Source organism: Rissa tridactyla, chromosome 2, assembly GCF_028500815.1.
Source record: "Rissa tridactyla isolate bRisTri1 chromosome 2, bRisTri1.patW.cur.20221130, whole genome shotgun sequence".
NCBI lineage: Eukaryota > Metazoa > Chordata > Aves > Charadriiformes > Laridae > Rissa > Rissa tridactyla.
The window spans coordinates 42,605,022-42,617,697 of record NC_071467.1 but is presented as its reverse complement, the minus strand read 5'-3'; the positions used below and the strand labels follow the sequence as shown (position 1 = coordinate 42,617,697).

The 12,676-nt window shown below is 43.3% G+C and overlaps 2 protein-coding genes across 9 annotated transcripts in view; one reads left to right on the top strand and one right to left on the bottom strand.

Annotated features, from left to right (window-relative positions):
• PLAG1 (PLAG1 zinc finger) overlaps window positions 1–5,811 on the bottom strand; it is a 52,146-nt gene extending 46,335 nt beyond the window's left edge. For 4 of the 8 annotated variants that reach the window (XM_054193548.1, XM_054193547.1, XM_054193549.1 and 1 more), the window contains exon 1: window positions 4,646–5,165. The gene's annotated coding sequence lies outside the window, so the exon portion shown is untranslated. Of the gene's footprint in view, window positions 1–4,645; window positions 5,166–5,592 lie in introns of those variants that run through there. The other 4 variants (XM_054193552.1, XM_054193545.1, XM_054193550.1 and 1 more) reach the window with 3 other exon arrangements.
• Window positions 5,812–5,931: 120 nt separating this feature from the next.
• CHCHD7 (coiled-coil-helix-coiled-coil-helix domain containing 7) lies at window positions 5,932–10,949 on the top strand. The gene is made up of 4 exons (XM_054193555.1): window positions 5,932–6,142; window positions 8,979–9,049; window positions 9,619–9,717; window positions 10,543–10,949. Exons 2-4 carry the CDS (start codon window positions 8,996–8,998, stop codon window positions 10,642–10,644), a joined length of 255 nt encoding a protein of 84 aa, XP_054049530.1. The 5' UTR covers window positions 5,932–6,142; window positions 8,979–8,995; the 3' UTR covers window positions 10,645–10,949.
• The last annotated feature ends 1,727 nt before the right edge of the window (window positions 10,950–12,676 follow it).

Below are 12,676 nucleotides of genomic sequence, written 5' to 3'. Positions count from 1 at the left end.
TATTTTTAAAAGCATGTTATATCTTGTCAAAAATTTTAAAACCCCTCCAATTCTATTCATTTCTGATAATTTGTCCTTCTAAGATGAGACAATAACAGGTGAACACTGACACTGAAGGAGACAAAAAATACTTTAACAAGCCAATCTAAATAAAAGTAAAACTGAACTTGCAGTAATGGTGACCAGTTCTGTTCAGTATTAGGTTTTCATAACTTGCGTACAATTAGAATTTTTTGCATTTGATGTTTGGTGTACAACTGTTCATTTAAAATGCATTAGTAACTGCAATCTATTAAATTTGAGATAAAGGGTCACTATATGCCTTGAAAAATTAAAAATAAAATATAGGCAGCTGTATAAGTGATTATATTGAGAGTTAATCAATGTTTTACATTCAAGCTACAAGTTCGCACAGTTTAAAAATCAATATAAATTTAATTAAATTCTAGATGTGATTTTTCGATTAGCAGGAAAAATATACAACTCTATATTATCAAAATGGTCAGATAAATGAAAAAAAAAAACCCTACACTTCAGAAATTTAAACATTTTACATTTGTTCAATACAAAATGTTACTTTGTTCTAATATTTGAATTATTTTTAAATAGTTTTTTTAAGGCTACCTAAACATTTGGTAATTGGTTAAAGATGCTTTAACAGTTCAGTGGACAGATACTGTACATTTCTTTCAGAAGCAATGCAAGCTAAAACCTCACTAGTAGCAGATATTTGGAGAATATCTCCTTGAAAGCAAGTGCTCTGTCACGTTGGTGGTGGTGGCTGCTAGCTCCTTTTAACTCTACACTGATTTGAGAATGGTCTAATTGCTCTAACATATTTCACATTTTCCAGAATATCTCCCCTTAGTAAACAGACAAACTTGTTCAAGAACCCTCCCAAAAGGCATTTGCTGACAAAAACTGGTTTTAAAGATATAAGAAGTTATAGATAAAAAAATTTTTAAAATTATGGTTTAGACTCTGAAATAAAACATCACTTTTAATAAAACAACCTTGAACAGTTACAAACAGTGGTTTATTTAGAATATCAGCAGTGCCCTCTTTAACCCATTAATTTTAAAACACATGCACTACCCTGAAAGGAGGAGACTTAAGGGCACCATTTTGACTGACTAGCTGCAGAGATGGACGACCATTAGAAGTGGCTGCACTTTGTATGCAGCGCCTTTTGGAATTACACAAACTTTTTAAAAGTTTCTTAATTTAAATCTCAAAGTTCTACATTGGGAAACTCATTTTTCAGGATGATTACTAAATGAAAAGTACACACCAACAGACACATTTGAACTAAGCATTCAAAAGAAGCTGAATGCATGTCAATTTATATTCCTGTTATTTGCTGTACTGTTGTAGCATACTGTAGTTATTAACTTTTAAACATTATTGAATAGGATTGATAAGTATCTAAGAAGGATTTTAATACATTTACAGCTCCCCAGTTTACCTACAAAAAGCAGGATAACTTTACCAACAACAGCCCATACTATTTGTTTCCTCAGGTGTTTTAATTTTAGAAAATCTTGAAAAAATCATACTGAATCATGTACAGAACGGGAACAACATATAATAGAGAAGATTATCTTAACTCTTAGAAGTAAGGAAGCTTTGAAAGTTATTTCTATTTTTATTAAACACCACATCATCCCTGTAAGAAGAATTCAATTTTCTACAAAAAGAGAGTAAGTAAGTTTGTAAAAACCAATCCTAAACAACATTTATCTTCTGCTATTATTACCCCCATCTGGATTATACCTCAAAACTAAACCCAGTTTAGAGGGGTATCAAATTCTGTGAGAACACCCTTTCCTCTTCCTCCTGCCTATGTCCTGAATTTTGTACTATGGTTGGATACACTGAATTTACTTTGTAACACATAACTGTAAGTAAAGAAATATACTCCACAACATGTGCTTCTTTCATGTTGTTATTATCAGTGCCTATACCTATTTTCAGCATTACAATATTAATGATTTAGAAGCTCTTAATTAGGTTAAAATGCAGTAACACATTAAACACTTCATACTGATGGTCACAGACACAGTATTTGAAGAATTCTTAAATACTGTTCTCAGTACCATTAACTAGTTTATTAAAGTTAGTTCTGTATATCTACTACTATCTGTCTACCCTGGTACACTGAGAACACCAACACATGGTGTACTGCTATTAATTTATCAAATTTCTAAGCATTTCAGGATAATGTTATTTCAGTCAATAAAAAGAAGAGATCAGTGTAAGAAATATTTGGAAAGGAGCTTTGAAGTATGAATTCTTGCTAACTATAAAAGATATCTCTAAACCATAAAAGACAGTGTTGGAAAAATGTTCAATTTCATTCCTTTATACAAACTGATTAATCTTTCTTCCTTAATGAGCATTTTTGCCTAGCCTAAGAGTAGTTAATGTGATTTAATTTTCACAACTGTGAGTTGCTGAAAAACTCCAAGCTTTCTTCCAAAATCTCTAACCACAAGAACAGCCTAGTCAACAACTACTGTGCAACAGCTTCTTTGGTCACACTTGCAGAAAAGGTACAGATCATTTGTGAACACATGCTATTCAACACAGAGGGCTATCACAACTGATACTCAACTTCCACAAGTTCAAAGAAAACATTTGCTGAAATAGCCTCCCTACAAGTTCAGTACTCCATATTCCCGCTTGAGAACCATATACCTGTATGCAATTTTTAATCTAGAATTAAATACAAAGACTACAAAAACAAGGCATGTGTAAAGGAAACATCCTAACTCCTCATAAAAATATCAAATTGCCATGTTAAGAGGCAATGTTGGTTTTTTTTAATGGGATATTTCACTGAAAATTAAAATACACAAGAGATAATAGGGACAAGCAGAGCATTTCACATCATTACAGTTAAACATTTACAAGCTAAAAATTAAGCAAAAAACTGTATCAGCCAGAACCCATGCTAAAAGCATGCATGCACACACACATGCACACATATACATGAAACTAGACCGCAGTTAGGATGTTTTTTCTTTTTTTAAACAAAGCCAGAGGCAATTCTTCCAAGTGATGTTATAATTACACAGCTAAGGTGTACTTGTAAAAAGCCCCTGGTTTGGCCAATTAAAACCTACAGTTATTTTCACTACTTTCAAAACCTTTTGGGACTGTTCAGAAGATAGAAGTATAGAAGAAGCTCTACAGTACTTGTCAACAAACTGAGGTGTCCCCAACAAAAGCAAAAATAACACACTCCACAACTTTTACAAAATGTCTGTGAAACTGCCCTATGCACATAGGTCTCCTCCCAGGGAATTCACAGCTAGCAAACAGCACTAGTTTTTAATATTAAACAACCTGAGACTATTTCATTTCTGCAACACCCATTCCAAAAAACGCTCTCCAAAACACAGCATTCTCATTAACACACCAAGAAAACTCCCCTGAAGACCTGCTACACACAAAAGAATTGCTTTGATCCAAACGAATCTGCACGTTTCCCCCCATTATTCTGCCTTTATTTATCAGCCCAGGGCCGATTTGATACCTCTCCATTAAAAAAAACCAACAACGAACCATCCCTCTGCCAGAGGCAGAGGTGCTGCAGAGGTGATGATAACCCTAGGAAAAGAGAAGCTGTCTCTTTAAAATGCCCTGCTATGTCCGTGATCCCACGTGGAACCAACATCAGCAGCACTTTCGCATTAACTTCAACGTGAGGCGAGATGAGGCATCATTATTTTATATAAATAAAACGAGGAGACTGCAGAATACATTCTTTGTAGGAGACAAACAGGTGAACTGAACGTGCCAGGGAAATCAGCAACCACCCGCAGAAGAGGTGCCCTGCCCCTGAGCCCTCTCCGCTTTCTCTATGGAGCACTACCTCAACCCCATACTACTCTGAAGAATCCAGTTTAAATAGAGGAGGGAGCCACCAGGAAAACTTGAAATTCAAAGGCAACGAAAACGCACTTTATAAACCGGAAAGGTTTACTCTTTGCCTCACACATCCTAATTAGATCAGGAAAGTGACACTACAAAGGCATTACATTCCGGTCCGAAAAAAAAAAAAAAAAAAGGGAAAGGAAAAAAAAAAAAAAAGAGGAAAAGAAAGGAGCCCCCATCTCCAACCCCCCCCCCCAAACGTACAAAAAAGCATTAAAAAAGGAAGTTATAAAGCAGCACATACAGCATTTATCTTATCTAGGATCACTCCACATTACCCCCAAGTTATGCACTTTCTGCACTATCATCTCCCCCTACCTCTCTCTCTCCTGAAAGCGATTTTCACGTTTTCTCATTGTCGGTGGCGAGTTATAAGAGGCTTTTGCCTTTCCAAAGAATTCATCAACAAAAAAAAAAATAATAAATATTAACTCCTTGCTCCCTGAAACCTTAAAACGGTCTCGGGAAGACACGGGTTTTATTCTATTACCTTGAGGAAGAAAAGGGGGAGCAGCCCCGATTTTTAGGTATTTTTTGGCATTTTTTTCTGATTTTTATTTTGTTATATGCCTCAGTTCTCCCTCCATTTTGGTTGTTTATGATACTGACAACAAGCTGTCCCTGCTCTCTCTCTCTCTCTCTCCGGATCTCTCCTGCTTTCAGTTAGCAAACCCCCCTCCCCAATGCAACACGACTCGGCACTTACTTGGGTTCACACTTTTCTCTAAACACACACCGATGGGGAAGGGAAAAGCTTCTGGGCCACTCGGAGTGGGAGAGCAGGCAAATTCGTTTCTTTATTACGAAAAAAAAAACTTTTGTCCAAAAAACGACGGAAAAGGGGGGTCGAGTGCCCCAAAGTCACTCCGGATCCCCCCAAAGACGCAGCCGCCAGGTCCAGAGGACACCCCACGGGTAGCCGGGTCCACGGGGGAAATTTCTGTGCGAAATTCGGCCGGTTTGAGGCGAGGGGCGAATTTATATTAATTTTTTCCCTCATTTTTCGGCACCGCGGTCTCTAATGTCTTCCGCTCCCTCTCGCCCGCTCTCGCCGCTGTCACTGCATTCACAGCACAGGCTCCGGAGAGGCGAGGAGGGGAGGGGGCGGCCGCGCAGCTCCCGCTCCCGGCTCCTTGCCCCTGCCCCGCGCCGCCGCCGCGGCCCCGGCCTCGGCCCGCCGCGGGGGTCGGCGGCGGGCACCCCGCGCCCTCCTGCCGTCCCCCGGGCAGACCGCTGCCTCGCCCGCTCGCTCGCGAACCAACATAGCGCCGCGGGGAGGGAGGGGAGGAGTGGAGAAAACTCCTGAGAGAGGGTTTTTTTTTTCTTTTTTTTTTCCTCCTGAAAATCATCTCTTTCTCCCTCCGAGGGAGGGGAAGGGGTGGGGGGTGGAGGGGGGGGGGGGCACCGCTCGCCTCCCCTCCCCTGCTTTTTCCCCTCCGGTGGGGGGGTCCGACGCGGGGCGGCGGGGGGCTGCGGGAGATGGGGGGGAGAGGGATGGAAAGCAGGGATGGTTAACACAAACTTTTCCTCACTGCTCGCTGCTCCTCTCTGCTCTCCCCCCTCCTTCTCCTCCTCCCCCTTCATAATTTAAATAACCCTGATATTTCCCTGCTAAACCCCGGCGCCTGCCCCCCAAACCCGCAGCAGACTCACCGCGGGAGCCTCAGCATCCCCTCTGCGCCCCGTTTCCACCCTTTACAGTGTTCTCCGATTTTTCTGTAATTTTTTCCCCATATTTCGGGCTGGACGCGGCGGGCCTGGAAATTGTTTGCTTTCCCGTCTTTCCAGCAGCCATTGTAGTGTATGCGCTGCGGTGCAGCCCAGCCTGCCGCACACGCCGCGCCCACACCGCCCGCCGCCCACACGCACCGCGGGTTGGACGCCTCCCCCCGTCAGTCAGGACCGCGGCCGCGCCCCGCCGCCGGCGCCTGCCGCCCGCGCCGCCCGCCCCGTTGGTGGAAGGCAGCGCCGCTCAAGGCCGGGGCGGGCCCGCCGCCGCCGCCATTGGCGGCCCGGCCTTGCCACTCAGCGCCGCCGGGGCGTGGGCGGTGGCGGCGCTGGGCCGGGGGGAGCCGCGAGGCCGGGAGCGGGGTAGGCTGCGCCCGTACTTAAGCGGGCTGCCCGAGCCGCTGACGTCTTTCGAATTGGAGACGGGCTGCCCCCCTCCTGCTCTGGGCTCCCGCGGACGCGGCCGGCGACGGAGGTGAGTGCTGCCGCCGGCGACCCGCGCTGCCCTCGTCCGCCTTGCCTGCGGCCGGCCGCCGCTTCGCCTTTCCTCGCCGGGGGCGGGAAGACTCCGCTCGCCCTTCATCCGCCGGCTGGCTGGGGGAGCCCTGCCTGGCCCGGCGGGAGGGCGCGGGGGCCCCGGCGGGACCCGGGCACCGCGCTCCGGCGGCAGGTAGTGCTGAGGGGAGGCGGCTGCGGGCGCCGGCCGTTGGGCACCGGCGGCTGTTGGGGCGGCGGCCGTTACCCGCGTGAGGCGAGGTGAGGCGGGGAAGGGGGAAGAAAGGGGCGCCGGGGCTCCCCCGCCGGTGGGGGGAAGGTGGGGGCCGGGTGACGGGAGGGCGCCGGCGTGGCCCCGGCGCTGTCCGGCCCGGTGGCGGCCCGCCCGCCCGGCCTCGCCGCACCTGACCTGCCCCCCAGCCCGCTTATGGAGGCTGAGGCGGCTCGGCCCTGCCGAGCGTCCCGACCCGCCGGCTGCCGCCCCCCGCTCGTCCCGCTGTCATAGCGATAAAAAAAAAAGTCGGATTTTTATACGGCCTTCGCTCCAGGGTTTAAGGTTTGACAAGCTGGTCTGTATTGCAGCGTAATTAGCAATGCTGTATGTATATGCGCGTTTAAAAAAAAACACAAGCGCTTTTCAATGGGAGGGAGCCTGTAGAAAAATATCCTGATGGTTTATGAACTGGAAAAGCCCTAGGGTTAAAGAGCGCGCGCAACAAATGTATTTCTCTGTGGTACAGTTTACAACTGTTAAAGTGTCAAAGCGTAATTAAGGACTGTGGAATAGACAAGCCTTGGGTTGTGGTCGGGCTCAGACCTGTAATCTTGAAAGCAGGAAGGGCAGGCAGCCTGTGCATGGGCGAAACTGGAGGGGGGGAAGCTCCCTTCCTGCTCAACTGCTCATTCAGGCGGGCAGCAGCGCTTCGGTGTGACCTGCCTGCCCTTCGCGCCGCTAATGTTTCAAATCCTGAAGTGCTTGGGAGAGAGGGAGAGAGAGGAAACGCGCGCAGGAGCTGTCGGACCTTTTTGGTAGTGCTAAGTATGTTTAAGCATTTGCCTACTCTAAACTAAGGAGGTTCGGGAGAACCCGAACTGCCTGTTCATTAAGTAGGTGTTTAATGCATTGTGTGCATTGTTCCTTTAAACTGGGCACGGTTGCGGTCTCTAGTGTAATCAAACTGAAAATGTTAATTGTAGCTTGTATAATGGACATCGATGACACATCCTAGGACTCTTTTAGAGAGTAAGGCTGAAGTCAGTCTGATACCGTACACCTTGAGGCATGTCTGCTTAAGTGATACTTATGCCTCTAATGTCAATGAAACAGAGCTGTAACACGGACACAAACAAACCTCTGAAAATGTTGTGTCTGTGGTACTGACTTAGATGAGGCATAGTGATATGCTGCTTTTGTTTTCTTCTACTTCTTCCCCCTCCTCCTTGAAGTCTGAGTGATGCTATTGTTCTACATGCTTTTGTTTCCATTTGAGTTGGAAGTGCCTGATCAAAAATCCTCTTGCACCCCAAAAAAGCAAACATTTGCCTAGCTTGTAAAGTTAACTTAAACACTGGATACTTCTCAAAGGTAAGTGGAAGGGTTTCCTGGTGCTGTTCTTCAAAAGGCCCATTTGCAGAAAGCGGTCATGTGGCATGCAAAAAAATACTCCAAGCACCAGGAGAGTATACTTGCACAGGATGTAAAATGTAGGGCTCATTCACCTGGAATAGCTTACTCAAAGAAGAACCTTCCTCTAAAATATTGTTTTCTGTCTGTGAGCCGCTAAGAACAGGATTTGCAATTTACTGCAAACTTGCAGTTATCAATCTCTAACATGAACAGAAAGAGGTTTAAGTTTACGATTAGTAGCAATGTCTTTAGGAAAAAACCACCCAACAAGATCAAGCAAGGATGTTCTTTCACAGTTTCCTTCATCAGCTGTACTTTAATTTGCTGGAAAGAGCGCACTCTTCCTCAGTCCTGTGTTTCTGCCTGCATTGGCTCAAACAATCATCTGGTCAACATTAATTTATTTTTGGTTAGATTTAGTATTTGTTTGGAAAAATACCTCCATGGCCATATGTGTGCCAGAGGCAATGTATGGGAAGTAGTAAAGGGAATGAGGGTCTGCTGTTCATCTTGATGTCATCATCTTGGATCAGTGTAGGTTCTTGGCGCTGAACTCTGTCTCTCAAGCTTAAAGTTCCTAGAGTCAGTGTCAAACTAATAAACTGGTGAAAAATGTGATTCAAGCTGTCATACACAGTGCAAGTGGATCTGGTCCCTCCTTGTGGTGAAGCCATTTCTTTTTCTGTTAACGTACAGCAACACAGGAGGTGGTAGGGCACTTGTTACACCTGGGAAAGCTCAGTGAAGATAGAGATGTGATCCAGCTAAGGAGTAGGCACAAATCCGGAAAAGTTTACTTGTATGTTGCTCCCCCACGCTACTAATTGAAGTGTCTACAGTGTGTTGGCTGTGAACAGCTTCTGTAGAACTGCTTCTCCTGGACACGTTCACTTCCTTAATGCTATGACAGGCTGGTATGAGAGTCACCACAGTGGCTCCATTCTCTGCAGGAATTTATCAGGGAGTGAGCAGTCTTGGTGACAGGCTGAATTTGCCTGAGTTGTCTTGCTGTTAGTGCTTTTGAAATAACATTTTGTAAAAGAAGTTTTGTGATGGTGTGTTTTTCTTTTTTTACAGGCAACCAAACTGTGTACCTTATTGTAAGGCCTTTATTACATGCTGTAGTTCAGACTTAATCCTGATTTATTGTTAAAAGTAGATACTTAACCTGTTTCTTTTCTGTTTCTAGCCGAGTGTCTGTCTAGAATGTCCAGGCATGCACAACAGCTTAGAGACCATGATATAAATCCATGTGTAGCGGTAAGATGATCAAATTGGGATTTCTCTTTGTATGTTTCAAAGTTAAATAATACAATTTCTAGAGGATTTCTTTGTGGATAGCACTCTTGTATTGGCATTTTGCATGAAAAGTTTCTTGAAGAGTCTGAAGGTGGGAAAAGCTGAAAAACATCTGTTACGCTACATGTGAAATAACAACCAGTAATTCCTCATAAATAGGACTAGTACAACTGATAGGAATCTCTTCATTTTTCTGCCTGTAAAACCAGAGCCTGAAATCCTGGTTAGACAAGCTTTGTTGATTTTTAAGTGTCTTTTGTGGGTTATACCAAGCATCTTTGTAAACAAGTATTCTGTGGACCCTATCCTTACTATTTGAAGAGTACTCATGTGTGTTATCTCTAAATGAAGTCATTGCTTGGTATTACAGATTATCCTTTGTGATAGATGTTCCTCTGCTCTCTTTGATAGCATTCTTTCATCTGAGAAGCTGCCTCCTATCTTCATAGATATTCTGGGACTTGTTAGAATTTTTAGACACTGAGCACAGTAACTTCCCTCAGCTCTGAAGTATGTTTTCCCTATTAAAGGAAACAGATGCCTCTAGAAAATGCATGGATGACAACAACTATAAGAAGGATATGTGTACTGCTTATTTTTTGAAGTACAAAAGCTGCAGGAAATTCTGGGTAAGCGCAGTAGATTTTTCTAAATTTTACTCCATGCTTTGCTTTAAGTACATTATTTCTGACACACCGATTTCTGAACTCTTCAGACCTAGCGAGTGCTGACTGCAGCTGTTTTTATGGTGACTTGCAGGCCTAGGTAGTCCCGATATGTGTTGCTGGAAGACTTAAGCAGATGCACATCAAAGTACTTGGTTCCCCGGAGTTTACCCTCTTAAATTGCAAGTCAGTGTTCTTTGTTCTTGCAGTACCTGAGTTGTTTCCCTCTGAATTTGAGTCAGATGTTTCTAGTAATAAGTCCTGTTTTCAGTGGATATAATGAAAAAGTACTGAGTTAAGTTCATCTGTTTTTCCATTGGTTTGGGTCATGTTTACTTTAACCTAAGATAAAAATTAGGAAGAGTTCATTCTTATTTGGTGGTGTCCGTATTTCCTCTCTTATGGTAGAAAAGTATCATGAGGAACTATGTGTAGTTAAGCTGTCCTCTGCTATTTTCTTGCTTTATGCCATAGTAGTGAAGAGACTTTAAGCTAAATCTTTAAATAATTGTGCAAACTACCAAAAAACTGCTTACAGACAATTGCACATCAGTCTTATATGGTGTAATGGAAATACTGTAATTTCACTATCTTCTGAAGCGGCAAGGTAAACTATCAGATGTCATCAATTGAATACTAGTACATTTAGTTATCTGCTAATCAGACTTAGAGTATCTGGCTCCTGGTATATAAAGAGTACTTCTGTTAAAGAATCTTATTCATTTGGAGCTCAGAGGCAGAGAATTTTGAGAAATCTGTGTTCTCATGGTCACTTTCTTCTGTTTTCAGCATGACATTATGATGCAGAGGAAAAGAAATGGTGTGAAACCGGAGATGCCCACAGCAGAAGAGAGAAAGAAAATATTGGAATCAATGGGGAAGCCCTACTGACCAGAAACTTACACTGATTGACTGTTTTCACTGTACATATGAAGACTTAACGGCCTTTTTGTGAACTGGACTTTACAGTTGCCATATCTTGGATTAAAATAAGCTCTTAAATTTTGAAATGTGTGAGCTTTCTAGAATAGAACTTCTTTGTTTTATTCATATTCCATGTCATGGGAACTTGGCCCGTCACTGGAAGACATGGGTATCAACACAGCTTATGTCTAGACACTTTGGAAGTAGAAACTAATTTGCTGTGAAATGCTAAATATAAAATTAATGGGACTCTCAGAAAGTCTGTTTGAAAAGAGGAGTGTTGGTGCGTGTTGCAGTGTTGATCTAAGGATGGAGCAGGTTGAGAGGCTGATATGTGCAACATGTTTCTTGTATCCAGCTATTATGCCTAATATTCTGGGTTTATCAGGTGTGATCCTATCACTATTTTCACATGAGTTGTATTTTGTGTCCCTGGTTTAAATAAGACACATCATGAACTAAAATCCCGAATCCAACAAGTTATGTCAGTAGGTCTGCTACTGCACTCATCAGTGACAGCAGAAGCTTGCAATAAATCAGATCTGCAAGCTTTGCTTGTTACAAGGTTAGAGAGGTTGATGAAGATAGAACTGAACTCCTCAGGTCTGAACTGAATAGTACTTTCTGTGGGTAGTAAATAGATACTTTGCTGGCGGGGAGGCAGAGGGACTTGTAGACATGTAAACATATACTCTGAGTGACATGGCAGGTTTAACTATAGTACATCTATCTAGCTCTCGGGACAGCTGAAGCCCTGGGTTTGGAAATGCTTACTCATACAAGACTACAAAGCTCAGTCAAACTGGTACTCTAATCTTAAGTTAGATTCCTTAACTAAACTGAACAACTAGTAAGCGTGAACAGGTTGCTGTCTGATGGAAACGCCGTTTTCTTACCTTTAGTACCTTCAGATGTCCTGGCTTAAAAGCTTGCACCCTGTGGTGAAACAGAAAAAACACTGTCATGAGCTCAAGTTCCATGTGAAATCCTTTAGGACTTACTGCGATCAAGTTGGCAGAACTCTGGCTGACCTCATGGAGGATGGTGTAAAAGTGTTGTCTCTATTTAGACTGTTTTGGAAAGACTTCATGGCTTCCTGTTTCTCCTTCTGTCTGGCTTGTCTTCTTTCTTTCCACTGGAGGCCTATTTCTATGCTGAGTGGGATTTTTATGCTGTTTCCACCTTTCCCCTTGTTATTTGACCTGACTGGTAACTAATGGAGATCTGCTTTTCCTCCTCTGCTTCTTTCTATCTGTTCTGCTTATACATCTGCATTTTGAAATGGATTGATTCTACCCTTTCTGTTATTGGAATGAGTGTGTAACTCTCTGCCTTTTGAGTATGCAGTTCTCTGAGCGTAGCTGTGCAGCCTCCAAGCCGTGACACAAGTTCTCTGCTCAGTTCCTGGCAAGGGAAATAAGCTTTCTTCAATGAAGATCATCACATTCTTTATTTTGAATTACTTTCTCTGCACTTAAAATTCAAACTTTGCTGACTTTTTTTTTCTTGTGGAACAGAGAATAAATTTTCATTATAGAGTCAAAGGTTCTCTCTTGACCACCACCTCCTTGCCACCTTCTTCCAATACCCTCCTACATACCAGTCTCTTTTTTTTCTTTTCACATTTGGCACCAATTCTTTTTTACTGATGTGAGCATTTTTGTCCATTCTCATTCTAGCTTTTTTTTTCCTAATAACTCTGTTCTGTGTCTGATCTAATGAACTCCTGCAATAACTTTCTAATACAGCTCCCCTTGAAGGTCTTGTGTTCTCTGCTCTCCCTGTCTTAGTGAGAGGAGAACTTGCTGTTGCTAGTCAAACTTAGCCAAACTACTTCCTCATTGTCCATGCCTCTGTTTGATCTTGCTCATCTGCAGTTTTTGGGGAGCTGATTGTCCCCTTCTCCTTAGGGCTGTGTCTCTCTCTGGACTCTTCTGGTTTTGCTGTCTTGCTTGTCTAAGGGCACCTTCTCTCCCACTTGGCACAGGTTTGTCATTTG